General features: G+C 58.0%; 1 protein-coding gene across 1 annotated transcript; it reads left to right on the top strand.

Moving 5' to 3' along the window:
* ARAP3 (ArfGAP with RhoGAP domain, ankyrin repeat and PH domain 3) lies at window positions 1–26,645 on the top strand. The gene is made up of 34 exons (XM_059483792.1): window positions 1–141; window positions 1,924–2,996; window positions 3,616–3,671; window positions 3,932–4,005; window positions 4,781–4,851; window positions 9,859–10,128; window positions 11,490–11,559; window positions 11,981–12,101; window positions 12,296–12,483; window positions 13,990–14,096; window positions 14,198–14,397; window positions 14,546–14,631; window positions 15,405–15,587; window positions 15,785–15,947; window positions 16,875–17,006; window positions 17,077–17,233; window positions 17,355–17,457; window positions 18,042–18,240; window positions 18,326–18,389; window positions 19,186–19,349; window positions 19,492–19,704; window positions 20,496–20,601; window positions 21,123–21,270; window positions 21,427–21,495; window positions 21,786–21,860; window positions 21,972–22,086; window positions 22,757–22,885; window positions 23,045–23,178; window positions 23,319–23,401; window positions 23,597–23,632; window positions 24,067–24,130; window positions 24,356–24,493; window positions 24,776–24,814; window positions 25,461–26,645. The coding sequence occupies exons 2-34, from the start codon at window positions 1,963–1,965 to the stop codon at window positions 26,025–26,027; spliced, it is 5,358 nt and encodes a 1,785-aa protein (XP_059339775.1). The 5' UTR covers window positions 1–141; window positions 1,924–1,962; the 3' UTR covers window positions 26,028–26,645.
* The last annotated feature ends 45 nt before the right edge of the window (window positions 26,646–26,690 follow it).

Genomic DNA, 26,690 nt, shown 5'->3' on the forward strand with positions numbered 1-26,690 from the left:
CCGCGGCGGTTCCTGCACGGGACTGCCCTGGCATCCCCCCGGAGCCCAGAGGGCACTGCCACCCTCCGTGCTGCCCCAGCAGAGCCAGGACACTGCCACCCACCCGCCGGAGCCGGCCCGGGGGGCTGCGGGCCGCCAGAGGTGAGCAACAACCGCGGGGGTGGCAGGAGAGGGATGGGACAGATTTGGGCACGGTGGGGAAGGGCCAGGGCTGCGACAGCCCGTGCTCACTGTGCCAGCTGGGCAGGGGTTGGTAGGCACGGGGAATGGTGCCCACTTGCCCGTGAAGTGTCACTGCCCCAAAGGGCTACACTACAGCACGGCCCCAGAGCCCAGGGCACGGGAGGTGTCGGGAGCCATCTCCTCACTGGAGAAGCCCCAGGCAGGGCAGGCAGCGGGCAGAGCCGGCCGCAGATCCCTCGGGGCGATACAGGCATGAAAAAGGGGGAAATTGCCCCATTTGGGCCCCAGCTGCTGGGCAGAAGTGGGTACAGCCCTTTAACCCTGGGGCGCAGACACCCAGCCCACATCGCTGGGAGACATCGCTGTCCTGCCCTGACCTTTCTGTGTGTCACAACTCTGCCCTGCCTTTTCTGTGTGGGACATCTCTGCCATGCCCTGCCTTTTCTGTGAGGGACATCGCTGTCCTGCCCTGCCCTGCCCTGCCAGGCCCTTTCTGTGTGGGACATTTGTGTCCTCCCCTGCCCTTTCTGTGAGGTTCATCGCTGCCCTGCTCTGACTTTTCTGTGAGGGACATCGCTGCCCTGCCAGGCCTTTTCCGTCGGTCCTGCACAGCCTGACATCTGTCCTGTCCCCCTCCCCCTGGCTGTCCCTCCTCCTCCTCGCTGACAGCGTCCCCCACGTGCTGGCGGGGACACGGCAGCCTGGCAGGGCACCCGGGCAGCCCCGGCCCGGGCACGGGGGCTCAGCCCGGCTCTCCCGGCTCTGTTCGGGACGCGGCTCGGCGGGAGGGGGCAGGGGATGCGTGGGAGCGTGCAGGCAGCAGGAAGGAAGCCTGAGCCGAACAATAGAGGGAAATGGAGGAACTGGAAAAAGAGCCAGTGGCAGCACAGTCAGCACAGATGGTTTAGCGCGGAGCTGCGTGATTCATGGGAAAAGGCCCTCAGCGGGCTCTGTCCCGGGCTGTGCCGCGGAGTCACCTCGGGCTCAGCGTCCCTGGTGGCACCCGAGCCTGCCCGTGCCTCCGCAGCGATGTGCGGGTGTGTGTGTGGGTGGGTGGGTGGGAGTCTGTCCCCCCTCTGTCTGTCCGTGAGTCATGCTGACCTCTCCCATGCCCTCGCCAGCAGCGAGAGAGACAGATTATGGTCTGGCCCTTCCGGCCGCGGAGCCCTCCCCTGTGCGCTGGCCGGCACAGGAGCTCATCATCCATCCCCGAGGAGGGGCCGCGGCTCCCCCGCTATCTGCCCGGCCCCCACCCCGCGGCTCTGCCCGCCCGCCGGCCCTGCGGAGCGTCCCGGAGCTCGGCATCCATCCCAGCCCCGCGGAGCGTCCCGGAGCTCTGCATCCAACCCGGCCCCGCGGAGCCCCCGGAGGTCGGCATCCATCCCAGCCCCGCGGAGCTTCCCAGGGCTCGATATCCAACCCGGCCCCGCGGAGTCCCCGGAGCTCGGCATCTGCTCCAACCCCACTCCTCGTGAGCCTCAGTCCCTGCCCAGGCTCGGGTCACGGCTCCGGCAGCCCCGGGGAGTGCTGTAGAGCTGGGGATCAGCAGGATTGGGGCTCCCGGAGCTGGGAGTGGGAGGTGAGCGGCTGGGGGACGCCACCTCCATCTGCCCTCTGTGTGGGCACCTCTGTGAGCATCCAGCGCACCCAGCCGTGGGATCCGCGCCCTTCAGGGCAGCCGAACCCACCCTCTTTCCCTTCCTGCCGCCTCCTGAGCCCCTCTCTCCCCTCCTCGCACAGATGATGGGCTGAGCATCCGTCCGGAGGCACCCCAGGGCCATGAGCTCCCCGTGCGGGCCTGACTCGGATATCGCAGACTGGCTGGCCAGCATCCACCTGGAGCGGTACCGGGATGTCTTCAAGCAGCACGGATACCACGTGGCCAGAGATGCCACCTCTCTGGACAGCCGCCACCTGCAGCAGATCGGCATCACCGCCACCGGGCACCGCAAGCGCATCCTCACCCTGGCGCAGCAAACTCGGCTGCTGAGCCGACCCCGGGGCACAGCCGCGGCAGGAGACCCCCATTGCCGGGGCACGGAGGTGCTGGATGCCCCCCAGGAGGGCAAGGATGCCATGAGAGCAGAGCCGGGAGTGACCAGCGACGCCTTAGGGACGCAGCTGCGTGTCCCCGTGCCCGGCCAGGCACCGCCTGCAGACAAGGACGCTGCTCCTGCCGCCCCAAAGCCGGTTCCCAAGCCCAGGACGGTGTTCCCTCGCTCAAAGGCGGAGCAGGGATCGGTGCCCGCGCCCCTCGCACGCCCCACGGTGCCAGCGCACGGCCCGGGCAGCGAGCGGGCACCATCAGCCTTTGTGGTACTGGAGGGCTTCGTGCCAGGGGAGAGCTCCACAGATTTGGAGAGCCCAGAGGCGGCTCCGGGGGCAGCCGTGACCATGGGTGCCATCGCGTCCCGGCTGCGAGGGCGGGACAGCGCTCGGGAGGACACACGGCCATCCCCGAGCCACGGACAGAGCCTGGACACAGCGGAGGACAGACAGACGTGCCCCCCGTCCGTGCCCAGCGTGCCCCCGCGGCACAGGCACAGGGCTCCGGCAGCCGAGCCCGGCCCTGGCAGTGCCCAGGAGGCTGCCCCGGGCAGGGGGGACCCCTCGCCGTGCCCCCGGGCACCCCCTGAGCCGGGCTCGGGGCAGCCCCGGCTGCAGATGGTCTCCAACGTCATCTACGAGGGACTCGAGCGCCCGGCGGCGGCCGCGGAGGAGCCGCGAGGGGAGGACGGGCCCCGGGACGAGGCGGTCCCGCCGCCCCCCGCCCCCTGCCCGCAGGAGCAGCCCCGGCCGGAGGACAGGTCTGGGTGAGCCGAGGCTTCCCCTCAGCGCTGAGGGACGGGGCAGAGCAGGCGGAGATGGGGCTGCAGAGACCCCCCAGCCCCGGGACCAGAGGGGGCAGAGCAGGCAGAGATGAGGGTGCCGAGATGAGGGTGCAGAGATGAGGGTGCAGACCCCCCCCAGCCCCGGGACCCACCCCAGAGCTGGCCCTGCTGCCCCCAGGTGCTCACCAACCCCTTTCAGCACCCTCCCCATGCCTTCCCTGGCAGCTGGGATCCTTCTGGGATGACAGCAAGGCCCTGGGCCCCCCGATGGCTCCTGCTGGATGCAGGGAGGGGCTGCTGCCCTTTCTGCGCCCCTCTGGCAGCAGGGCTCGGGGTCCCCGGCATGCTGAGGGGTGGCTGAGTGAGGTTCTGGGGCTGGGAATGAGGTGGGAGATGACAGAGGGGGGAGATGCTGCTGTGGGAAATGCTCCACCGTGCCAGAAAACATCCCAGCAGTGCCAGGGTGGGAAGAGAAGGGAGAAGGGGGGCACTGGGAGCAGGGAGGGGACGCTGCACATTCCAGGGGACAAAGCCGGGCTCGGCAGCAGCCAGACCGGACAGCACGGCCCCATTCCATAACCCCTGTCCTGTTTCCCTGCAGTCCTGGCTGGCCCGGGGCCCTGCCCCCCATCCCACAGAGACCCAGCGGCAAGCCAGGTGAGCCCCGGGGCACAGCACGGACCGCGGTGTGCCCGGAAAGGGGAGGGGCTCACCCACAGCCCCTGCATGCCCCCAGCCCTATCCCTGCCTTACCCAGGGCCGGGGTGGCCATTCCAGGCACAGCCCAGCCCCGGTGTCACTGTGTCACTGTGTCACACTCCCTGAGTGTTGGGGGCTCTGTGGTGGGCTTGGGGGTCCATCCAAAGGGCTGGCACTCTGCCTCCCCTCTGATGCTTTCCCTCCCTCTCTGCCCACAGAGGGGAATGACCTCCCCATCACCCCCTACAGCGAGACCATCTTCGGCCATGTGGGGCTGCCCCGGGAAACAAAGGTGAGGAGTCACTGAGGGGGTGGTGGCTGTCCCCTGCTGTCACCCTGCATCCCAGAGTCAGGAGCTGCAGCTGGTAAGGCCACAGTGCCCAGCAGTGCCCAGGGAAGGTTCATTCCCCCAGAGGGTGCTGGCACTGCCCAGGCTGCCCAGGGAATGGCTGGGGGTTTAGCATGGTTTCCCAAAGAATGGGGATGGATGCAGGAGCTCCACCAGCCCAGCAGGCACAGAGATGTCCTGGCAGGAGTTCCACAGTGCTGGGAATGTTGGGGGGCACAGGGAGGGAGCAGCTGGGCTGGGTATTGAGCAGGATTTAGCATTGGGGATCTGCCTGGCTTCCTTTTGCTGCCTGTGAAGGTGGACAGGAGGTGATGCCAGGGGTTTGGAGACGTGTGGTGGTGGCCTGTGTGACATTCCCTAAAGCAGGGAAGCCCCAGCCTCTGTGCCATCCCACAGGACTGGCTGAGCCTCAGCTGCTGGTGGCCATGGGGCTCCTGAGCACTCCCAGAGGTGCAAACCCCAACAGCCCTGGGTGCCCCAGAGCTGGGCTGCCAGAGCTCCAGGAGCCTTTGGACTCCAGGGATGCACAGGGGGGATTGTTGGGGGTCTGGGCAGGGCCAGGGGCTGGGCTGGATGTGTCCCTCCAGCTCAGCACATTCTGTGGTTTTGGGTCAGGGTCACAGGTGAGCCCCTGCACTGAAGGCCAGGCAGGCTCAGGGGGTCTGGGATGTGACACAGGGCACAGGGGACAGCAGCTGTGACCATTCTCTCCTCCCAGGGTGTTGGCAGCGCCTCTGAGCAGAGCTACGAGGCCGTGTCCGAGCTGGAGCTGGAGCGGGAAGGCTGCAGGTAGGGATCAGGATCCCCTGTGGGCTGGGGACAGGGGACAGGGCACAGCCTTGGGGACAGCCCTGGGGACAGCCTTACAGGGAATGGGGTTCTTACCCCACATCAGAGCTGATCAGGGGCCTCTGGGATGGTGTCAGCAGCCTCCAGAAGGGCTGATGGGTTTGGAGATGAGAGGAGCTGTGCTGGTGGGAGATTTCTGAGAGGGGGCACAGCTGGGGCAGCACCAGGGGCACTGCACACTGCACACCCAGAGGAACCTGGGTTTGGCCCCTGGGAACAGGGAAACACCATGGAGGACAGGGATTACTTGGAAATTAGCTGGCTCCAAGCTCTGGGTGAGGGGTTGTGCAATCCCTGAGGGCTCCAGCAGCACCAGATCATCATATCTGCTGCTGCTCAGGCACTCTGTGGTGGAGGACAGCAAAATTGTGAGGGGCACCTTTAAAACACTTTTGAAATGTACTTTCCATGACTCCTGATAGCATCTCAGAAAGAGGAAGGAAAGCTGCTCTTCCCATTTCGGATGGGGAGGGTTCCTTTTCCTGTGTTGCTCAGTGAGGAGGAGGTGAAGCTGCAGCTCTGTGGCCTCCAGCCCTGCTGTGGCCTTGCTGACCAGTGCCTGTCCCTGTCCTGCCTTTCTGCCCAGCCTGGGGACACTCCCAGTGCCTCTCGTGCCCTGGGTGTGTGGCACCATGGTGGCACCTGATCTGGTGGCACACATTACAGGCACAGATGGGGAACTGCAAAGTTTTCCACCCTGTGATATTGCACATTTCTAATCAACTACACACCCGTAATCCCAGTGCTAGCAATCAATTTTTGGAGCCTTTTCCATGGCCTCAGGTCACATGCAGTGCTCTCCTGGGGGTCCGAGTCTGTCTGCACAGAAAGTCTGAAATTCTCAGTATCCAGAGCTCCAGCACCTGGGAACTGGAGTTTTGTACACAGAAACACTGAAATATGAATACAGAAATACTGAAATACTGTGGAGCCTCTGAATGAGCTCAGAGAGGAGCTGGGCACTGACCTGGCTGCATCCAGGGGCTTCCAGGGATTTGAGATTCAGAATACCCCAAGGGAACTGGCCAGGCACTGGCAGCTGTGGGGTTTTGCAGAGAAGAGGCAGGGTGTGACCATCAGCACTGTCAGGGACAGCAGTTCAGGTTTTTCCTCCCAGCCCAAGCAGGGCTGGGGTGTGGAGAGTGGAACAGGAGACAGAAAAGCTCTGAGAGCCTTTTGCAGAAGGAGGTGAGGCTTTCTGCTCCAGAGTGGATGTAGATTGTTATTTGGATTAAGCTGATTAAGAAGGAGGTTTTGACTGTGTTTGTAATTAATTGTCAGACTCCCAGACTCCATCATCCCACCCCAGCCCCTCTGGTCCCAGCCCATTCCCTGGAGCAGAGCTGTGGGGTCCAAGGGGCTGCTGGCCAGCTCTGGCCCAGCTCTGTTGCCTCTGTGGGACCTCCTGATCCTCCCCTGCACCACTGGTGTTTCTCCAGTCCTCATCCTTGTGTCACTGGGGATGAACAGCCATCCTCTGCAGCCCACCCATCCACTTTGGGTCATGGGAAATATTTCCTAGTCCCAACCCTCAGAGAGGCCCTTCTGCCCCTTTTCCTACCTGTGGTACCTCCTCTTGCCCTCTTCTGGAAGAGCTTTGTCTGGCCCACGCTGCTCCCTGGCTTGGGGTGTACAGTGCCAGTGTCAGGGGTGAGCAGAGCCTCCTCACCTGCAAGAAAATACCCTCAGAAAGAGGAAGAGGAATGCAAAATTCCTGCAAACTGGGAGTTGAGGGTGCAGCAGGTGGGATTTACCTGCTCTGAGCCTGAGCACTTTCCTCCACACTGGTGATGCTCAGCCCCTGAAGTGCTGGTGCCCTGCTGCAGCGCCAGCAGGACAGAGAGGTGGCACAGCAGTGTCCCTGTCACCCCACGGAGCTCAGGGCACTGGGTCACACTCACCAGGCACCGAGGGTGGGCTTTGCCTGTCCCCGCCAGATGCTCAGAGCCCTCTGTCTCTTTGCAGCTGCACTGACTGTAAGGCTCAGGTCAGGGAGGGGCTGACATGGATTTTTTCCAGTTTTCCTCTTTTCCTGCCCCATTCCGTGGGTCTGCCTCCCCCTCAGCCCTGGCACTCCAGGCTGCTGTCTGTCTGTGACTCAGAGTCCTCCAGCCACACCGTTGTTCCCTGTCCAGTCCCTCCTGAAGCATCTGCAGACAAAGCTGGGATTCCAGCCAGATGAGTCACCGTGCCAAGGCTCTGTTGTGCTAATTAAACAGCGATTTTCCTTGTGCTCGGAGCCTCGAGGCCAGCCAGGGCCATTCCTTGTCTTTCCTGGGCCGTGTCCCCTCTCCATCCCCTCCTCAGCCCTGGCACTATCCCGTTTCTCTGAGCAGACCCAGCTGGGGTGGCTCCAGCATCTTCCCAGGCAGGTTTTGGGCTTGCTCCTGTCCTGTGTGGACCAGGGACAGCTGATCCTCACAAGGTGCCTGTCCAGGGCCTGCCCTAGCATGAGGCAGTGCCCAAATCCAGGTTTTGGGAGAGTTTAGGAGTGTTTGGGGTCCTTCCCCTGGTCTTGAAGCTTCTCATGATCTTACACTGGAGACACTTTCTCACATTCTCTGGGTTTGTTCTCCAAAATTGTCTCCATCTCCAAGGAGGATTCCTATAGCTCATTTGCTCCTCTCCCACGTGCTTCTGCCCCTTGCTCCTTGGCTCTGTCTGATGTCCCCTCTCGGGTTGCTGTTGGTAATTGTTGCCCCGAGATGTGCAGGATGTCTCTGTTTCAGCCCGTGCAGCTGAAGAACGAGTCAGAGCTCTTCAGTTTTTGGACTTAAAGTTGTTTATTAATTCCTATCTATAAAATTTTCTTTCTGCCCAGCCGAGATCTGCTCAGCAGGGCAGCCACACGCACTCTGACCGCCCCCGAGGCGGTGTTGTCCTTTTATACTACAAACTATGTATTACATATTTACACTTAATTCCCAACACCTATCACCTGTGTTAGACAGTGCACTTCTACTCTAAACCAATCCCAAAGTGCCAACACCACTGCAGAAAATGGAGAACAAGAAGAACAAGAAGAAAGGCTAGACATGCCCAAGTTCCTCCATCTTGTCCCCATAAAAGCCCTATACCAAAAATCCTAAAATCTACATTTTCACCCTGTGATCACTTTGTTATTATACAATTTAAATTTCTGTGACTTTCATGTCCTCATACAAAGCTGGTATTTTGCTCCAGGGGTCAAAATCAAATGTGCAGGTGCTCTGGGCTGCGTGCCAGGGTCTCTGAGGCCCCCGGTGGTGTTCTTGGCAACTCTGGACACCCAGAGGGATGTGCTGAGTTCTGACAGTCACCCAGCTCCTGAGGCTGAGGCAGTGATGGCCAAGAGAGTCCCTCCAGTTCTCCTCATTGTAATAAACAGGGCCAGGAGAGCAGCTCCTTTAAAAAGGCCTTTATGATGTTGGGTTGTAGCTTAGGGGGATCCTCCAAGCTGAGAACTATTAAAATTATGGTGACAGGATGGAATCCGGCTCTGGTCAAGGGTGGGTGATTTAGTGCGGTTCTGGTGGGTTAAAGTCCTCGTTTATGTGCTGGTTTGTTGCTCTGAGAGAGTTCATGTAGTTCCCACAGCCTCTCATTTAAATTCTGTCTGGGAGGGTAATGGATACAAATCCGGGTGAGAGGGAAAGGGGCACAAATACAGAGTATGACCGGGAGAGATACAAATACAGGGTAACTAAAAGGCAAGTCCTAGAACTCTAACATTCAATGTTTAACGACAGACCAACACTTCAAATTAAGACCTTATCAACTTCATTAACATAACTACCAATTACTACTCTGAAAAAGAGCTCTCATCTCCAGGGTTTCATTCCTCACACTCATGACCCTGCCCCATCACCCACCCTGTCCCCTGGAGATGCCCAGTTTGCTCAGGTGCTCCTCAGACAGAAGCTGGGACAAGTCTTGGATCATCCTTGTTGCCTTTTTAGGAGCCTTCTCTTTGCCCTGGCTTTAAATCCTCAGGGGAATTTGGTGGGATGCTCTCCTGTGGGTGCTGGGGTGTCCCAGGAATGTTTTCCTCCCATCACCATTGCACCTGGGCAGGCCCCTATGAGCTCCTGGGACTGTCAGACATTTTCCGGCACATTTCCTTTCCAGGGAAATAAAAACGCCTGCCTTAGAGGGCTGATGGGAAGGTGCAGCTTTGCAGTTTATTTTTATAATTTCCTTTTATTGTTATGGCTGGAGAGCCCCAGCAGGGCTTGCTGTGGGTTTAGCATGGTTTCCCAAACAATGGGGATGGATGCAGGAGCTCCACCAGCCCAGCAGGCACAGAGGGGTCCTGGCAGGAGTTCCACAGTGCTGGGAATGCTGGAGGGCACAGGGAGGGAGCAGCTGGGCTGGGTGTTGAGCACAGAGCAGGATTTAGCATTGGGGATCTGCCTGGCTTCCTTTTGCTGCCTGTGAAGGTGGGCAGGAGGTGATGCCAGGGGTTTGGAGATGTGTGGTGGTGGCCTGTGTGACATTCCCTAAAGCAGGGAAGCCCCAGCCTTTGTGCCATCACCCAGGACTGGCTGAGCCTTGGGCTGCTGGTGGCCATGGGGCTCCTGAGCACTCCCAGAGATGCAAACCCCAACAGCCCTGGGTGCCCCAGAGCTGGGCTGCCAGGCTGAGGCCAGGAGCAGTGCCAGGTGTCCCCAGATGGGGTGGCATTGCCCAGGAGCAGTGCCAGATGTCCCAGTCAGGGCGGCATTGCCCAGGAGCAGTGCCAGGTGTCCCCACACAGGGTGGCATTGTCAAAGACCATGCTGTGGTGCCCAGGCAGGAGCAGTGCCAGGTGACCCCAGATCGGGTGGCATTGCCCAGGAGCAGCGCCAGGTGTCCCCAGACATTGCCCAGGTCCATGCTGTGGTGCCCAGGAGCAGTGCCAGGTGTCCCCAGACATTGCCCAGGTCCATGCTGTGGTGCCCAGCTCCCTCTCAGCCCCTCTTGGCACAGGACCAGCAGCGAGTGCAGCAGCGAGGGCCGCAGCGAGGATGAGGAGGGCCGCAGCCGGCTCATCGAGCGCATCGCCCACAGCGACACCGAGGGCTATTCCACGGTGGAGGCGCCGCGGGCGCAGGGCTCCCCGTTCAGCCTGCCCGCACACCTGTACCCCGACGAGCTCCTGGACGACCTGACCATCTCCCCCTACGCCAGCTTCACCTCACTGTGCGAGCCACGGCCCACCATGCTCAGCGGCTGGCTGGACAAGCTGTCCCCTCAGGGGTACGTGGGGTGACGAGGGGTCACAGCTTGGCTGGACAAGCTGTCCCCTCAGGGGTACGTGGGGTGACGAGGGGTCACAGCTTGGCTGGACAAGCTGTCCCCACAGGGGTATGTGGGGCTGGTGTGGGGTCACAGTGGGCTTTGGGCTGGGAGGGACCCTAAGATTGTGGGAATTTTTCATCACTCGGGGTCACCAATTGTGGTGGTGTTCACAGGGGTCCCAGCAAGAGTGAAGAGACGAGGATCTGACTCCATGTTTCAGAAGGAATTTATTATTTATTATATATATTTCAGAAGGAATTTATTATTTATTTATATATTTTTATTTATTATATATTTATTATATATAAATATATACTTATATATAAATACATATTTATGTATGTAATATATTTATAATTATTATAATTATTTATATATTTAATATATTTCTATATTTTATTATTATTTATATATATCAGAAGGAGTTTTTATATTATATATATTTATTATATAATTTAATATATTCACATATATTTAATTTTTTCTATATATTTATATATATTTAAGTATATTTAACATATTCATATTATTTATATATTTAATATATTTTTACATATTATTATTTGTATATATTTCAGAAGGAATTTAATATTTATGTATATATTTATATATATTATATATATTTATTATATATTATTAGATTATATATTTAATATATTTATAATTATTATAATTATTTATATATTTAATATCTTTATATATACTATTTGTATATATATTTCAGAAGGAATATATTATTTTATTATATATATTATATTAAAACTATACTAAAACGATAGAAGAAAGAATTTCATCAGAAGGCTTGAAAGGAAAGCATAGAATGGAATGATAACAAAAGCTCCTGACTCTCAGAGAGTCCAAGCCAGCTGACTGTGATTGGCCATTAATTAGAAACAACCACATGAGACCAATCCCAGATGCACCTGTTGCATTCCACATCAGCAGATAACCATTGTTTACATTTTGTTCCTGAGGCCTCTCAGCTCCTCAGGAGAAAAAATCCTAAGGAAAGGATTTTTCATAAAACATATCTGTGACATTAAGATCATCTCGTTCCACACCATGCCATGGGCAGGGACAACCTGCACTATCCCAGTTTGCTCCCAGCTCTGTCCATCTGGCCTGGAGCACCTCCAGGGATGGGGCAGCCCCTGTAGGTAAAGCCCCCTTGGGCAAGGTGAGGTTGCTGCACTGGTCACTGTGCTCCCCTTGGAAGAGGAACCTCTTGGGTGCCCCTCTGTGCAGTGGTGCCTGGGAGGAGGAAGGGTCTTTGAGGGGCACTCATCCTCTTCCCAACAGTTTTTCTGCCATCCCAACAGGAACTATGTCTTCCAGAGGCGCTACGTCCGTTTCGATGGGAAGAACCTGATGTACTCCAGCAGTGAGAAGGTACCAAGGGCACAGCGGGGCAGGGTGGGGAGGCTGAACCTCGACAGCACCTGGGGAGCTACCACATCCCCTTGGCCTGCCCTTGTCCTTCTGGAAGGAGCCAGCAGTGCTCTGCCATCACCAGGGTGGAGCAGCTGATGCCTGGCAGGCTCCCAGCACAGCCTCAGCCATGGGGAACCCAGGAGAGCAAGGGCCACCCTGCCAACACGGAGCAGGAAAGGGGAGGCCTGCTGGAAATAGGGTCTCAGCCATTGATCCACCTCTTCCTGGATCCCCAGGACTCACCTGGCTGCTGGTGCCCACAGGCTGTGCTGTGAGGCAGCACCAGCAGAGCACCCAGGGGGTGTGGAGGATGTGCCAGGTCATGGAGGTGCCCTGTGGGAAGGGCAACAGGGGTAACTCCACGTGGGGCTTGTTCCAGGAGCCCTATCCCAAAGGAGTGATCCCACTGTCAGTGATTGAAATGGCTCGTTCCACCAAGGACAACAAGTTCCAGGTCATCACCAGCCACCGAATCTTTGTCTTCCGTGCTGAGAATGAGGGTGAGTGAAAACCTGGGCCAGGGCCCACCAGCCCTAAGGAGCCATCCCTGCCTCCCTTCTCCAGGCAGAGCATCCCACAGGCAGCTCTCACCCCATCCCTAAAACATGCCCTGCCTCCCTGCCCTCTGGGTGCTCTGCTCCGTGCCAGGGCTGTGGGAAGGGCTCAGCCCCGCTCCCTCCTGCCTGCTCCCCAGCCCAGAGGAATGAGTGGTGCTCCACGCTGCAGAAGAAGGTGATGGAGCAGCGCCTGGTGGGGTCCCGGCCCCGGCCTGCCAACACTGCCCACTGCCAGAAGTCAGGAACCCTGGAGCTGAAGGGCCACAAGTCCAAGGTTTTCGCAGCCCTGAGCCTGCCTGAGATGTGGCTGTACAAGAGCGAGCAGGTTTGTGGCCAGACCCCCACGAGGGATGAGAGGGATGGAGGGAGCTGAGCCAGGGCCGGTGCCAAAGGGAGAGCAGAGAGGAAATGGGTGGGCAGGAAAAAGGGAATGGCAGAGCAAGAAGCTGGAGATCCTGGAGGGCAGCAGTGGTGGGTACCAGGAGTGGACACCCCTCCCAACCTTCTCACTATCACTAAATCATCATCATCTCCACCAGGCATTTTGGCCTTGGTCACACCAAGCATTCCAACCCATCCCAGGGCTGCTGGATCAATGGCAGCAAACACACCTGCTGCAAGAGGCACCCACAGGAACAGCTGGCCCCTGTCACCTCCCATGCTGCTCTTGCTGCTGCTGCCCACAGAACACCTCACTTCCTTCCTGCTGAATTTTCTTAGCACCCCTGCTTTTATTTCCATCACTTCACTTGCAGGTGCCTGCTGTGCACTAAGCAGCATCAGCTCTGAGGACTTTGTTCAGGTTGATATTTGTTTTATGAGGGTCCCTGACTTGAATCTCCAAAAGAAAGGGACCTGGTGTCTTGGTTTGAACAGACAGGTATCTGCTAAGGAAGAGAGCCTCCCCTGAAATGGAAAATGTAAATCCCCTCCCTCTGAATTATTGTAATTTTGAAATTAAGGGGCTCTCAGGCAAAGAGATGGGAGCAGGAATAACAGTTCCTTATTAGGGAAGAAAATTAAAATAAAATAAAATAAAATAAAATAAAATAAAATAAAATAAAATAAAATAAAATAAAATAAAATAAAATAATCAATGCAGTAATACGAACCAACACTGCCAGAGTCAGACCATGCCCTGCCCCCTGTGTGTCAGGGCGGTGTCCCAGCCCCATCCCAGGGGGGCTCAGCCCTCCTGCAGTGCCAGCTGTGGCTCTGCTGCAGCAGGGATCCTGCACAAGGGGGGAGTTTTCCTCTGCAGCTCCAGGGCTGCTGCAGATGGGCCTGGGCTCCCTCTGGCCATGCAGGGCAGCAGAAAGCTGCTCCTCTGGCAATGCAGGGGGCAAAGGCTGCTGTGCTGTGCCAGGCTCAGATTGGATCCAGGCAGGAATGCTTGGCTCCTCCCCTGGGCGGAGCATCTCCCCATGGGATGCTGGGATTGGATCAGCCCTGCAGGGACACTCAGTGGCCATGGACAGCAGAGATCTCCTGCAGGGAGGGTTGGCTGTGGGAGAGATAAAGAAAAACTGCCCCATGGACAGCAGAGAACTGCTCCACCTCTAATGGATGGGAAATAGAATAGAAACCACATCTTGCAGCCCAGGACACCTGGGTATCCATATTTCAGGGTTGTGGGCAGAAGCTGCCTTTCATTTGAAGGTGTTTGCAGGGTGCTTTATGTCAGATGAGAGGTGGCTGAGGGAGCAGCAGGGGTTTGTCCAGGCAAAGCAGGGATGGGGTGCTGGGGATTCCATGGCTGCAGCCCCAACCCCACAGGCATGCCCAGGGTGGTGCCCAGCAGAACCAACAGCGCTGTCACCCTGAATTGCAGTTCTTCAAGATGGGCATCGCCATGTTCTTCATCGAGATGCGCGGTTCCACCATCCGCGAGGCCAAGAGCCGCAGCTTCGAGCTCATCACCCCCTCCAAAACGTTCAGGTATGCTGGGATCCAGGGGGATGGGCAGGGAGGAGCAGCCTGGGGCTTGGCTGGGCACTGGTGGCTGCAGCCCCTGAGCTCGGGCTGTGCTGTGCTCCCAGCTTTGTGGCCGAGTCGGAGCGGGAGAAGCGGGAGTGGATGGAGGCGCTGCAGGAGGCCATTGCCGAGATGCTCTACGACTACGAGGTGGCAGAGAAGATCTGGTCCAACAAAGCCAACAAACACTGTGCTGACTGCTGGGCTCAGAGTCCTGACTGGGCATCCATCAACCTCTGCGTGGTCATCTGCAAGCAATGTGCAGGTGGGACAGCTCCTGGGGGGCACGGGGGCATCCTCGGGCTGTGGGCTGGGCTGGCCTGGGCAGGCATGGTCTGCCTGGGATGCGGGCATAACTTGGGGCTCAGTTCCCTGGCAGGATCAAGGGGTGCTAACTCTCCTGCTCCCTGCAGGGCAGCACCGCAGCCTGGGCTCCAACATTTCCAAGGTGCAAAGCCTGAAGCTGGACACCAGCGTCTGGTCCAATGAAATCGTGCAGGTGAGACACTCGGGGATGTAATGAAATCATGCAGGTGAGACACTCAGGGGCACAATGAAATCGTGCGAGACACTCAGGTGCAATGAAATAGTGCAGATGAGGCATTTGGGGGTGCAATGAAATCATACAGGTGAGGCACTCAGGGGTGCAGTGAAATCATGCAGATGAGGCAGGAGTGCAATGAAATCATGCAAGTGAGACAGTCATAAGTGCAATGAAATCCTGCAGGTGAGACACTCAAGGGTGCAATGAAATTGTGCAGGTGAGGCATTTGGGGGTGCAATAAAATCATGCAGGTGAGGCACTCAGGGGTGCAGTGAGATTGTGCAGGTGAGGCACTCATAGGTGAAATGAAATGGTGCAGGTGATAAGCTCGGGGGTGCAATGAAATCATGCAGGTGAGGCAAATCACGAAGGTGAGGCACTCAGGGGTGCAGTGAAATTATGCAGGTGATACACTTCGGGATGCAGTGAAATTGTGCAGGTGAGGCATTTGGGAGTGCAATGAAATTGTGCAGGTGAGGCACTCAGGGTTGCAATGAAATCATGCAGGTGATACACTCAGGAGTGCAGTGAAATTTGCAGGTGAGGCACTTGGGGTGGAATGAAATTGTGCAGGTGAGACACTCAGGCCAGGGCATGCTGTGCTCAGGGCCCAGGCTACTCCTGGCAGGGCAGCATCCCCACAGCCCCCCTCAGGATGCAGGAACTCTGGGAATGCTGCTCCTCCTGCTGACCCTGGGGCTCGCCATGACCACGGGACTCTCCCACAGCTCTTCATCGTGCTGGGAAATGACCGAGCCAACCGGTTCTGGGCCGCCAGGCTCCCCGCCAGCGAGGCCATCACCCCGGAGAGCGGCGCCGAGCAGAGACGGGAATTCATCACCCGCAAGTACCGGGAGGGCCGGTACCGCCTGCCCCACCCTCACTACGGCACTCAGGAGGAGGTGCTGCAGGTAGGGGACACCTCCAGGGGCTGGAGCCACCCCAGAGCTCCTGGCCTGAGGTGCCAGCCCCTCCTGCCTGGCTGCGTGTGCTCGCTCCCTCATACCAGGCAGATTTTGGGAGGTTGTGCCCTGGTTTGGCTGCTTGGGGCAGCACTGGGGTCTCCATGAGCAGGGTGGGATCCCTAAATGTGGCTGTTTCACCCCAGGCGCTGTGCTCTGCAGTGGCAGGACCAGCCCTGCTCAAGACCATCCTGCAGTTCTTCTCATCCTCGGAGGCGGCCCTGGCCTCTGACCCTGCTGCCAGCGAGGCGGCCCCGGGGGCCGACCTCTGGTGGGGACCAGAGAGCAAAAGGCCCAGGAACCTTTCAGGTAAAGAGGAGCCTCGAGCCCCATCTGGCTGTGGTGGAGGAAATTCCTCTTTTCTGCTGGCCCTGCCCCTCCTGGCATGGCCCAAGGCCGGGGACACTCAGGGTGTCAGCGCTCCCTGTGGGACTCACCCTGTTGAAGGATTCCTCTGGGATCTCTGATTAGCAGGTCCCTCTGGAGTCCCTTTTCAGGGAACCCCATGCCTGCACACCCCTTTGCCTACACCTGCATGAGGGGATCTCCCTCTGTACCCACAATTTGGTGGGTTCCTGCTCCCCCCACCTCGGGTTGCTGTTTGATAATTGCTGCCCCAAGATGTGCAGGATGTCTCTGCTTCGGCCCACACAACTGAAGAACGAGTCTGGACTCTTCACTTTTCGGTCTTGAGGTTGTTTATTAATTCTTATCTATAAAATTTTCTTTCTGGCAGCCGAGATCTGCTCAGCAGAGCAGCCACAGGCACTCTGACTGACCCCGAGGTGGTGTTGTCATTTTATACTACAAACTACATGTAAGATATTTACACTTAATTCCCAATAACCATCACCTATGTTAGACAGTGAACTCCTATTCTGAACAAGCCCCAAAGTGCCAGCATCACTGCAGAAAATGGAGAACAAGAAGAACAAGAAGAAAGGCTGGACACGCCCAAGTTCCTCCATCTTGTCCCCATAACCCCCATACCAAAACTCCTAAAATCTACATTTTCACCTTGTGATCATTTTGTTATTACACTATTCAAACCTGTGTGACTTTCATGTCCTCATACAAAGCTGGTAATTTGCTCCAGGGGTCAAAATCAAATCTGCAGGTGTTCTGGGCTGTGTGCCAGGGTCTCTGAGCCCCCCGGGGGGGTCCTCAGCAACTCTGGATACCCAGAGGGATGCACTGAGTTCCAACACCCCCCACCCTCTGTACTGTGTCCCACAGGGAGCCCCCGAGCACAGGACCCAGGTCCTGAGGGTGTGTACAACGAGATCACCCAGCCAGTGACACACTGCGGGTACCTGTACCGGGCCACGGCCCCCCCAAAGCTCCCAGGGGCCAGGAAGAGCAAAGAGGGTGAGTGTGGGCGCTGGGGAGGGCAGGCAGAGGTGCCCACTCCGGTGCCACTGAGCCCCTGTTCCTGCAGACTTCCAGCGCACGTGGTGCTCCCTGGAGAGAGCCCTGCTCTTCTTCGAGACTGAGAAATGCACTGAGCCTCTGGGCCACATTGACAGCGGGGATCTCCTCTCCCTGGGGGTCAACAGAGCCCACCAGGCCCTCACCAGCCCTGGCCCCACTGAAAGGTACTTCCAGCCGTGCCCCCAGTCCTGCCCAGAGAGCGTGGGGCACACAGGCAGCAGGGCTGGGCTCCCTGCTCTGGCTCTAGGGGCAGGGTTGCCCTCACGGCTGCTTCACCCTCTGCAGGTTTCGCTTCACCCTTGAGCTCTTCCTCACTGGGGAGAAAGTGCAGCAGCTGGGAACTGATGGGCCCGAAACGCTGCAAGCCTGGGCCAGCGCCATGGGCAAGGTGAGCCAGCCTCAGTGTGCCCCCAGACTGCCCCTGCTCACCCACTGTGATTCCTCACAGCTCCCCATGCCCTTCATCCACTCTGGGAAGCCTCTCCGCCCTTTCCAGGGCTCCTGTCCTCCCTGGTGATCTGCCCCCTGTGATGGTGTTCGCAGGGGTCTCAGGTTGAGGGAAGAGATGAGAGTTTTACTCCATATTTCAGAAGGCCTGATTTATTATTTTATGATATATATTACATTAAAACTACACTAAAATAATAGAAGAAAAGGTTTCATCTCAGAAGGCTAGCTAAGCTAAGAATAGAAAGGAAAAGAATGATAACAAAGGCAGCTGCCTCAGGCTCTCTGTCTGAGCCAGCTGACTGTGATTGGCCATTAATTAGAAACAACCACATGAGCCAATCACAGATGCACCTGTTGCACTCCACAGCGTCAGATAACCAATGTTTACATTTTGTTCCTGAGGCCTCTCAACTTCTCAGGAAGAAAAATCCTAAGGAAAGGATTTCCATAAAAAGATGTCTGCGACAGACAGCATCCTCATGGGTTGTCTTCACCCCTCTTATGTCCTCTTCCATCCCACAGTGGTTCACCCCCGTGAGCTGCCACTGCCTGCTGGGCTACGAGTTCCAGCGCGTGGGGCAGCTGCGCTACAAGTGCATGCTGAACCCCGAGCGCTGGCAGAGGGCCTTCTTCATCCTGCAGAAGAGCCACCTCTTCATCTGCCCTGCCGAGGAGGATGGGGCCGAGGACAGCATCAACCTGCGGCGGCTGCAGGAGCTCAGTGAGTGCCGGGAGCTCACAGGGCCAGGACAGGCACCATGGTGGCCCTGTTTGGCTCTGACTGCTCAGCTTCTCGCCCAATGCAGGTCTGGTTCCCCCCACGGACACCCCGGAGAAGAAGGAGCTGCTGGTCCTGGTGGAGATGGGGAGGTGAGTCCTGGCCGTGAGGGTGATGGAGAGTGAGCCAAGCAACCTCGGATTGCTGCCCAGAGAAAAGGCACTTTGGGATGTGTTGGGACTCAGATGTTCGTTGGTTCTTATCTACACCACAGTCTCACAAACCCTGAGTTCTACAACACTTCACTCTGAAAAACTAAAAAATGGAGCCCCATCTCTCACTTTCTACCAAGCCTTTTAAGGATAAACTGTCCAATTAAGAAATGACACCTAAATTATTTTTACTTTTAACCCAATAACCAGCCACCCATGGCCTGCAGTGCAGACTTCTTTATCCAATTACACAAAACCACCCAAATCCATGGAGGAGAAGGTGAAGAAGAAGGACCAGCCTCCACCTTAAAACCTCCATCTTGCTTTATATATATTACTATATTCTAAAACCCCAAACTCTAAGTTTCCCACCCTGTGATATTACACACTTCTATTCAAGCTCCATACCTACAATCCCAGTGCTATCATTCCCTTTTGGAAGCCTTCTCCACGGCCTCAGGTCAAATGCAGTGTTCTCTTGGGGGTCAGTGCCTGTCAGCACAGACAGTCTGAAATTCTCAGTAGCCAGGGTTCCAACAGGGATGGGCCAATGCTGATCCCAAATCCCTGGTGGGAAAGTTACAGAGACAGCAGGGCTGAGACCGAGGGCCTTGCAGGGGTGTTTTGGTGGTGTAGGGTGTCCCTCAGCTCAGCCTGGCTCCCAGTTACAGGCAGGAGGGATAACCTGCCCCTGGGATTACCCTCATTCCCTCTTTTCTGCCCTTGTTGTTCTCAGGACATTTTACCTGCAGGGCTTGTCGCGGGCAGACTCGGCAGCGTGGTACAGTGACATCCAGGCCTCGGCAGGGGGCCGGGGCAACGCTCTGAGGGACCAGCAGCTGAGCAGGGCAGACATCCCCATCATCGTGGACTCCTGCATTGCCTTCATCACCCAGTATGGTGAGCCCAGCACGTCCCTGTGCCCTCCAGCACCTCGGGCTGGCCAACAATCCAGGCAGGAGGCACTGCTCTAGAGCCACCAGCCCCATGAGGGATTCTCTGAGCAGGACCCGGCCCCTGTGACCCCGTGTCCCTGTCCCAGGGCTGCGGCACGAGGGGATTTACCGCAAGAACGGAGCCAAGTCCCGGATCAAGGTACTGATGGAGGAGTTCCGGCGGGACGCCCGCAACGTCAAGCTGCGCATCAGCGACAACTTCATCGAGGATGTCACCGACGTGCTCAAGAGGTTCTTCCGGGAGCTGGAAGATCCCATCTTCACCCTGGAGCTGCACCCGCAATGGAAGGAGGCTGCAGGTACCTCCTTCACCCAGCCCTGCTCCACGCTGGGTTCCTTGTGTAGGAGTGACGGGGGTAGGATGGTTGGGACGGACAGAGACGAGAGATCTCTGCAGCCAGGTCAGGAACTTGGGGTTTATTGCAAAGGGCCTGGGTGCAGGGCCCTGCTGGGAGCTGCCAAACACAGCTCAGAGCAGGCTGAGAGAAGAGAGAGGGGAGAGAGGATGAGAGGGTAAAAGTGTAGGAGAGTAAAAGGGGTAAGAGCGTAAAGGGGTAAAAGAATAGATGGGGTAAGAGAACAAAATTCCCATTACAATACAATAAATCTTCTTCTGTGTTGAATATTGTGATTCTCACTAACCAATATAGTACAAGATACAAATCCTATAGCATTTACATACAGCCTATAAGAATCATTACATTACCATCCTGTGTTACATTTTAAATCCTAAAAACTCCTCTTTGAGCCCCTTCTGCAAAGCTGTAGAGTCTGCTCTGACCCTTGGGCCTGTCTGCAGGCAGAGGGTGTTGTTCCATCAAAAGGGGATTACCTTCAGCTGGCCACACCATTGTTTTCCAGTTGTTCAGTAACTGAGGGATCTCAAAGCTTGCTTTCATTTCAATCTCGCTTATAGTTTCTATATTCTCAGAATCTTTTGCCAGACAATCATATTTATAAGGCTTTCCTGTTTCATCTTCCCCAACACCCTGGGGCCAGCGTTCCTCTGGATGGGTCCTGGTGCCAGCCTGGGTGCTGTGTCACCTCTGGATCACTGGGTTCAGCCAGGATCTGGTTTTCCTCCCTCCAGAGATTTCCTCGAAGCCGCAGCGCTTGGAGCGGTACAAGGAGCTCATCCATCGCCTGCCTCGCCTCAACCACAAGACCCTGGCTGCACTCATCGGGCACCTCTACCGGTCAGTGGGGCCCCCCGTCAGGGTCCCCATGTCCAGCCAGCCCTGGGGGGTCTCCCTGCTGCCCAGGGAGTGCTGGCTCCTATCCCTAAGAGACAGGGAGGGCCCATGCCCTGCTCCACCCACACAGCTGGTGCTGGGACACTTTGAACATTCCCAAAGTCATCCTCCAGCAAGGGGGAGCAACAGGAGGGTTGGGACTAGGGGACAGCACCCTGCAGGCTGTAAATATCATCCAGTGCCCCAAAAAGACAGAAAACATTCAATTCCTATTGTGAGTCAGAGTTTGGGGTAGCGCCGTTGTTTGGTTTGGTGTCAGAGGGAAGTTCTCAAAACAGGAACTGCCCAGTTTGGAGTTCCCAGTGCTGAGGGGCTGGGGACATCCAGGCTGTTTGTATGAGGCAGAGGAGGGTGGCTGGGGCTGGGGACATCCAGGCTGTTTGTATGAGGCAGAGGAGGGTGACTGGGGCTGAAACCCCACCCTGAGCAGGACCAGCCCCTCACCTGTTTGCTCCTTGTGCCAGGGTGCAGAAATGTGCAGACCTCAACCAGATGAGCACCAAGAACCTGTCGCTGCTCTTCGCGCCCAGCCTCTTCCAGACCGACGGCAAAGGGGAGCACGAGGTCAAGGTGATGGAAGATCTCATCGATAACTATGTCAGCATCTTCAATGTAAGCAGGGGCCTGCAGCCCCCTCCATGCTGGCTCTGACCCCCTGGATCCCCCCACAGCCCCACCTCTGCCTCCCCCTGCATCCCTCCACCCTGGCCCTGTGTCCTCAAGCCGGATCCTGCTCCACGCTGACCCTGTGCACCCTTCCTCTGGCAGATTGATGAGGATCAGGTATCTCAGATGGATCTGGAGAACAGCCTGATCACCACCTGGAAGGACACCCAGGTACTGGGAATGTGCTTGTTGGCCCCCACCGCATCAGGGACCCCTGGGCTGGAGGGGCTGGCTGGAGGATGGGGACACTCCCAGCTCCCCACCATGGGTCCCCACTGTCCCATATCCACTTTTGGGAAAGGATGTTCCCCCTCTTATCTCCCCTGTGCCCACCACCCTGAGGCTCCTGCCTGGGGAAGGAGCAGCCCCAGTTTCCCAGGACACCATCTCCAGCCCCGGGAAGGTGGGATGTGCTCAGCACCCACACCAACACCTCACCAATGCCACCACTCTCCCCACAGCTCTCCCAGGCAGGAGACCTCATCATCGAGGTGTACCTGGAGCAGAAGGTGTCCGACTGCTGCGTCACCCTGAAGGTGAGTCCCAGAGCAGGGCTGTGCCAGAGCACGTGGGGAGGGAGCCCCTGGTGCCCCTGGGACCCATCCTGCACCACCCACTGCAGCAGCTCCCTGTGTGTCTGGCCCCAGGTGTCCCCCACCATGACAGCAGAGGAACTGACCAACCAGGTGCTGGAGATGCGCAATGTGCCCGCCAGCCTGGACATCTGGCTGACCTTCGAGGCTCTGGAGAACGGGGAGCTGGGTGAGCACAGGGGGATGGCCCACGGAGTGCTCCTGGCATGGCCAGGCTGGTGAGGGGCAGGCGTGGGGGACAGAGAGCCAAAACCACCTAGAACAAGAACCCACCAACCACAAATGAGTCTTTGCTACAACAGTGTTCTAGCTCAACTATTCATCCTCTCAGCCTTCTCAGCCTCAGAGCTAAATACTCTTTTACATCTCATTCGAAGCCACCCCAAACCCCACCCTCATCCTCATCACACAATGAAGGAACCAACCAGAACGCCTAAATGCTGGCATTTATCTCCTATTTTATGCACTCACCAGCTCACTCCCACTACTAATTGCTATCCTGCACCTGCACAATCATATTGGCACACTATACTTCCCAATACTCAAACTTTCACATCGTACATTAAACTCTTCTTGATCAGGCCTGGCCACAAGCCTAACTCATCTCCTAACCTTTGTAGTTAAAGCCTCCCTATACAACCTGCATCTGTGACTGCCTAAAGCCCATATAGAATCTTCCATTGCAAGTTCCATACTACTAGCAGCCCTGCTTCTAAAACTTGGAGGTTATGGTATTATACGAATCACAATCCTAGTAAACCCAACATCAAACCGCCTTTCTGGTGGTGGCAGAGGGGACAGGAGCTGGCACGGTGGTGAGAGTGTCCCTGTGTCCCCAGAGCGGCCCCTGCACCCCAAGGAGAAGGTGCTGGAGCAGGCCTTGCAGTGGTGCAAGCTCCCGGAGCCCAGCTCTGCGTACCTGCTGGTGAGGAAGGTGCCCATTGGCGAGGGCAGCTGTCTCTTCACAGGTAAGGCAGGCACAAGGGGACCCGGCCCCTCGGGGTGTCCCCAGAGGGCGACAGCTCTGCCTGAGCTTCCCCTTGCAGCCATCAGTGATCCCACAGTGGGGTCCCCCTGCAATGCCACCCTGCCAGCCCCCCTGACCCTTCTGTCCCCACACTGGGCAGGTGCCAAGCGTGAGACCCCCAAGTGTGGGCTGCTCAAGTGCCGGGAGGAGCCCCCCAAGCTGCTGGGGAACAAGTTCCAGGAGCGTTACTTCGTCATCCAGGACAGGAGGCTGCTGCTGCTCAAAGAGAAGAGGGTAGGGGGATGCTCTGGGATGGATCTCAGCCCCAGGGGTGGCAGGAGGAGCCTGGGGACAGCAGCGGCACAGTGGTGGCTGTTCTCCTGGCAGGCAGGCTGGCACCAAGCCGGGCTGACCCACTGGATGTCCTTTCCCAGAGTGCCAAGCCAGAGCGTGAGTGGCCCCTGGATGCTGCCAAGGTTTACATGGGCATTAGGAAGAAGCTGAAGCCACCAGCTCAGTAAGTGGGACCTTCCCAGGCATGGCACTGGGGCAGATATCCATCCCTCAGTGCCTGCTCCTGGCACCCAAGCCCAGCTGCTGGGGTACACCTGGCCCCCATGGGGCGAGCTCAGCCCCCTGCCCCACTGCCGACAGACCCCAGGCTGTGTCTGAGCTTGGCAGTGCTGTTCTATAGCCTTGTGTTCCTTTCCAGGTGGGGTTTCACGCTGACCCTGGACAAGCAGCAGCTGTGAGTACCTTCCCCTGCTGTCCTGGGGCTGGGGAGGTCGAGATCTGTCCCCAGTTTTAGTGGGAGTGGGACAGCCAGGGGCAGTGGTACAAGGCCCTGGGGTCAGGGCACAGCTGGGGCTATTCAGAGGCAGAGTGGTGGGGCCACATTGTCCTTGGCACAGGATGGGAGCCAGGCTCCAGGGGCCACCCACGTCTCTGCCACACAGCCTTCCTGCCTCCCCACCCACCCCAGCACCCCTGGGTGGTGCTGGGTGCCCTAAAAGCTCCCACCTTGCCCTAAAGCAGCAATTTGGGCACACAGAAATTTTCAGAGATTTAGCCTTGTGGAGTGTAGATGAACCTGAGATCCCCAGGCTCACAGACAACGTAACAAGGGGACATGGGCCCCACTGACCCCACTCCCTGGCAGCTTCTCCACTATTTGCTCTGCAGGTACCTGGTGTGCTCAGGGCAGGCTGAGCTGTGGGACTGGACCACCAGCATCCTCAAGGCTCAGGTGGGTGCAGGCTGGCAGTGCCACCCAGTTGGGCAGGGCTGGGAGGGGCTGGCATGGCTGGCAGGGGGCTGGCAGGGCCTGACCCCCGTGCCCACCCTGTCCCTGTGCTCAAGTGGGTGCAGGCTGGCAGTGCCACCCATTTGGGCAGGGCTGGGAGGGGGCTGGCAGGGCCGGGAGGGGGCTGGCAGGGCCTGACCCCCGTGCCCACCCTGTCCCTGTGCACAGCACGATGACCTGCGCCCCGTGGTGCTGCGCCGCCGCTCCTCCTCCGACCTGGCCAAGCAGAAATTCGGGACGATGCCGCTGGTGCCCCTGCACGGGGACAGCACTGATGCCACCATGCTCTCTGCCAACCAGACCCTGGTAAAGCCCCTGCAGATCCCCCTGCCCACAGGTGCTCCTGCACCCATCCTGCTCCTTGTACCCACCCCAGGACCCCGTGCCCACCCTAGGGCTGGAGAGGCTGGCACACCAATGGGTGCTGTGTGTGCTGTGTGCCATGCTCGTGTCCGTGCCCGTGTCCGTGGCAGCTCTCCGTGCCTGCAGGCTCCTGCAGCCTCCTCTGCCCTGCCCTGCCTGCCCAGGCAGCCGTGGCCCTGCTCTGTGCTCTCCGTGCTCACCCCTGTCCGTCTCCTCTGTTTCTAGCGCCGCCTGCACACGCGAAGGACTTTGTCCATGTTCTTTGTAAGTACCTGCACACCTGGAGCACCTGCTGCTGGCTTTGCACTGTGCCAGGGCTCACCTGCAGCATACCACGGGCACTCAGAGATGTGCCCACCTTGTGTGGCAGATGAGGGGGTGCCCACAGCTCTGCGTGTTCCCTGCCTGGGGATGAGGGTCCCTGCATGGTCCCAGTGTGGGCAAGCAAGGGGTCACCAGTCCAGCCCAGTTCCCAGAGCTTCTCTCCCCTTGGGCACACAGTGCCCATAGGGTATCAATGGAAGGAAAGTGAGGAAAGAGGTTTAGGTGTGCCTTGCCATCAGGTTATTTCCTAAAAGGCCACTGGGCCACTGAACCTCATCTCTCCTGGATTTGTGCTCTGCACAGGATCCACCTGCCCACCCCACCCTGGAACCAAGGGGTGCTGGGATGGTGGCATGGACCATGCCCAGGCAGAGACCAAAATTCCCCTTCCTCAGCCATGGGGAAGAAAGGGCAGCAGTGCCTGAGCCGAGGCACCTGGTGGAGGGTGGGTCCCCTGCAGGTATCAGCCCCATGGTGAGGGACGAGGATCCCCAGGCAGTGCAGGGAGGGCAGGGTGAGGGGGACACAGGGGTACAGCTGAACTGTGTGGGCACTGCCCCTCACCCTGCCCCCGTGCCCTCCCCAGCCCATGAAGGTCCACCAGGACTCTCTGGAGGAGCAGCAGGAGAAGGAGGCAGACGCTGATCCTGTCTATGAGGAAGTGGGGAACTTCCCCGAGCTGGCGGCGCTGGACCTGGGGCAGGGGCTGCTGGCAGAGCTCGCGGCCGTGCCCCCCGTGGACAGGTCCAAGAAGCCATCCCCATTCCCTGAGGAGCCCCCAGGCACTGCTCTGCGCTCCTCACTGCCTGCCAGCCCAGCCCAGAGGGTGACAGGGCCCTCTGTCACCAAAGCCGTGTCCCTCGAAAGGGGCTTGAACCTGGAGAGCAGCAAAGCCCTGAGCCCAGGGCTCAGACCCACCAAAACATCCTCTCTGGAGAGGAACATGGAGCCTTCCCTGGCTCTGGGCAGGGACTGGGAGCAGGCAGCCACACCGGGGAGCAGCCCCACCACAGAGACCTCCCTGGAGCTGCTCAGGAAGAGGAGCCTGCAGCCTCCCTCTCCCATCAGTGACAAACTGATGCAGGAGCTCAGCAGTGTCATCCTCAGGAAGAGTGATGGCCAACCCCCGGGGCCAGGCCAGCCGGTGACGTGATCCGCTGTGACAAAGGGGTGGCCACCAACCCGGGGTCAAGTCATGCCTGGTGGCAGCAATGATGGGTACCCCATGGCAGAGAGGATGGGTACCCCACACTCCCACATCGTGGAGCCTCCACCCTGCTCCTCCTCCTCATCCCACAGCCAGGCTGGGATCAGAACCGAAGGGACAAGTGGTGACCAGGATATTGGGCCGTGGTACCCCCTCAGGGAGGGCTGGGACTGCTGCCACCCACTGTGCCCTTGCTCATGGGTGGCACACCTGTCATGGAGCCCAGCACCGAGGGACACAAGTAAAGGGGGAAACAAAGCAGGAACGTGGTGCCCACATGTTTGGCAGCACCGTGCCAGGCAGGGGGCATGGGGTGCCTGCCAGCACGGGGGCGCACCGCGTGTCCCCTCCAGCTCTGGGCCTGCAGGGCAGGGCCAGGACACCCAAGCCATCTCTCCTTCCCCTCCTTGCATCCACTGTGGCGTAGTGTGGGGGGAAAGGGGGAGCAGCAGGAGCAGGGCTGGCCGTGTGTGCCTGGCGTTAGTCCCGGCGATGGAGGGCAGCCCCTCCTCTGCGGGGGCGTTTGTACCTTTCCTGCCACCAGCAGGGAGAAATAAAGGTTTATTTGTACTCTGAAGGGTTTGGTCACTGCAGGGGGAGTGGTGAGGG

This window comes from Ammospiza nelsoni, chromosome 16 (genome assembly GCF_027579445.1).
Source record: "Ammospiza nelsoni isolate bAmmNel1 chromosome 16, bAmmNel1.pri, whole genome shotgun sequence".
NCBI lineage: Eukaryota > Metazoa > Chordata > Aves > Passeriformes > Passerellidae > Ammospiza > Ammospiza nelsoni.

Bases quoted from the DNA above. Each gene is read 5' to 3' on its own strand.
- ARAP3 (XM_059483792.1), top strand. From the start codon at position 1,963: ATGAGCTCCCCGTGCGGGCCTGACTCGGATATCGCAGACTGGCTGGCC. The intron at 17,007-17,076 runs GTGAGTGTGGGC...CTGTTCCTGCAG, and splicing joins GGCCAGGAAGAGCAAAGAGG to ACTTCCAGCGCACGTGGTGC. The intron at 19,705-20,495 runs GTACCTCCTTCA...TCCTCCCTCCAG, and splicing joins GCAATGGAAGGAGGCTGCAG to AGATTTCCTCGAAGCCGCAG.